At 57.6% G+C, this 2,579-nt stretch overlaps 1 protein-coding gene across 1 annotated transcript in view; it reads right to left on the bottom strand.

The window, feature by feature from the left end:
* The window catches only part of LVRN (laeverin), a 97,594-nt gene that overhangs the window by 94,710 nt on the left and 305 nt on the right, over nucleotides 1-2,579 (bottom strand). The window contains exon 2 of the mRNA XM_006158394.2: nucleotides 2,327-2,571. Within this exon, the coding sequence (XP_006158456.1) occupies nucleotides 2,327-2,571 (245 nt within the window). The remainder of the gene's footprint in view (nucleotides 1-2,326; nucleotides 2,572-2,579) is intronic.

The raw sequence follows: 2,579 nt of genomic DNA, 5'->3' as shown, positions 1-2,579 counted from the left end.
ATATATATATATATATATATTTCTCATATATATACACATCAGACTTGGCAGTTTCCATGTTTACACAACAAGGAGGCTGTCCTAACAAGGACGATATGACCTGATGCAGCTCCTCCTCCCAGGCTGTGCCTGTCACAATGAATCTCGCCTCAATGAGTCCCCACATTACTCTAAAGGTTGACATTCACGCCTGGTACGAATAAGGCAACAGACTCAGGGAGGTTAAGAGGCTCTGATCACGTGGCTCAGGCTCAGGCTGGGTCCCGTCCAGCTCCCCACCTGTCCCCACAGAGCATCCTCCCACCCAGGCTTCCCGTGGCTGGGCTCTCTTCACCACACGTGCCTTTCTGTGTGGCTTCAGAAGCTCCCCCAAAGGGGCAGCTTCCTGAAACAGCTCTTCCCGAATGCCACAATTCTGGCATATGATCATCGGTAAGACTTTATGAAGACTTGTTCTTGGCACCAGCAGACAGAGTAATGGTTACATCAATGGAGTCCCATGGAGCGGACCATGATTCAAGTCCCGGAGCCGGAGGCTTAAAAACGCATGCCAGGACTGTGTGCATGCACGCCCAGGATCCCGAGAATGGAGGAGACAGGATTGAGGTGTGGCCATCGCCCCGGGGGGTGATTTCTTGCCTTCTGTCTCTGTCTCTCCAGCAAGCACACATGCCCTATAGCAAAAATCTCACTCTCAAAAGAAAAAAATAAAAAGACCTGTTCTTGGGGCCAGCAGGTGGCATAAAGGTTCAGGTGCTGGCTTCCCACATGGTCTCCAACCTTAGCGTCCCAGGCCTGGCCCGTTTACTAGAAACAGCAGTATGTGTACATGCACGCCCAAAATTCCGAGAGGAGAATGGAAGAAAGGGGATTGCGGTGTGGCCATCCCACCTGGGGGTGACTTCTGGATGTCTCTCTGGTAGCACGTGGGCTTTATAGCAAAAATCTAAAAAAAAAAGTCTTTTGCTTTTGTTTTGAGTTTTAATATTCTGAAAGTATGGCTGCTAGTTACCCATAGGGTTGAGGGTGCAGTGGAGAAAGGGGCTTCCTGTCTCGTTTGCTAGTTTGTCTGGACCTCGCTGGGACAGGAAGGAAGAGGGGGAGAGCAGACGAAGATGGACAGAGCGAGGCAGAAAACACAGGTATGTATGACAGAGTTTCCGCTTTTCTCCTCTGAAAGATCTTGCAGTCTGAGCTAGTTATTTTGAAAGGTCCCCAGTGGGCATAAATCCCCACCACCCTAATAAGAAACTTTCAAAACAGTTTTTCAGGCATTCATACAAAGTTCAGAGAAAAGAAAGCCCCCATTGTCCTTAAGAACTAAGTCACAAGTCCACTATGGAAGCTCATTAAATGCATTTAAAACCCTCAACATTTTGAAACTAGCTCAGGAGTTGGTGTAGGGGGTAATTTAGTGGCTTTCTTTCCGTCGGGGGACATCTGAGAACGTTTTCTCTAATAATGAAGGGCGGAGTACGAGCAACTGTGCAAACCACAAACGCTTCCCCGGAGCGAGTGAAGAAAGCGCCGGTTGGGAGGGAAACTGCCTTTCCATTATTTTCCACCTGAGCCCTTTCCAGGCGTTTCGCAGGTCAAAGGTGGTGGCGGGGCCCAGGAACAGGCCAGCCCTTGAGCGGTGGGAACCCTCTGTGCGGGAGACCCTACCCCGAGCGAGGGGAAAGGAACACCGGCCGCGGGGCTCAGGAACGCAGAGGGCGCTCGCTCAGCTCCGCGCCTGCATTTCCCCGCCGGGCGGAGGAAGCCGCAGACAGACCCAGCGCCCTGCGGGACGCCGGCCTGCCCCAGAGCGATCGGCGGGCCCAGTGGGGTGGAAGGAAGGCACGAAGGGCGGCCCGAAGTTCTGGAGGAGCCTGCACAGCCAGAGGGTGTGGGACACACGACCCCGACGGGTCACACCGAGGCCCAAGCAGCTCGTACAGACGCCTGCAGCAGGACAGAGCGGCCCGCCTGGAGGGCAGGCTCGGCGCGCTCCCGGCTCTGACGCCCCCTCGGCCCCGCGACCCCGGCTGGAGCCCAGGGCGGCTTCCCTAACAAGCCCCAGGTGGGAGCCTGCAGGTCCCGGCCGGCCTCTACCTGCCCACAGCACACACCGGTTCGCAGGGCTGGGGAAGGAAGGGACCGTCGGAAGAAAACCACAGTCCTGACAAGGCCGCGACCTCTACGGGGACAACGACAGGACCCAGCCGGGTGGGCAGGGGGAGGCCAGATGCCGCCCCGGTTCCGAGCAGGCTTCCAGAGAGGGGAGGAAGGAGGCGCTCGCCCTGCGGCTCCCGACGGAGGGTGCCCAGGAAGGGGCCGCCCTTACCTGCGCTCGCCCTGGTCGGTGTAGACGTTGAGGAAGGGCCCCTCCCGGGTGTCCTGGTACAGCTGGCCGGAGAAGCTGAGCCGCAGCTCGTAGCGGCTCCGGGGCCGCAGCGCCTCGCCCAGCTCCAGCACCAAGTACTGCGTGTCCAGCGTGAACCACACGTCGTCCACGGGCACGTGGCCCACGGCGGCGGCGCGGGGGCCCGGGGACAGAGGGCCCAGCACCTCTGCGCGCTCGACGTCCAGAAAGAGGC

This window comes from Tupaia chinensis, unplaced genomic scaffold (genome assembly GCF_000334495.1).
Source record: "Tupaia chinensis unplaced genomic scaffold, TupChi_1.0 Scaffold000591_1, whole genome shotgun sequence".
In the NCBI taxonomy this organism is placed as follows: Eukaryota; Metazoa; Chordata; class Mammalia; order Scandentia; family Tupaiidae; genus Tupaia; species Tupaia belangeri.
The sequence above is the reverse complement of the archived record's forward strand: the minus strand, read 5'-3'. Positions and strand labels throughout refer to the sequence as shown.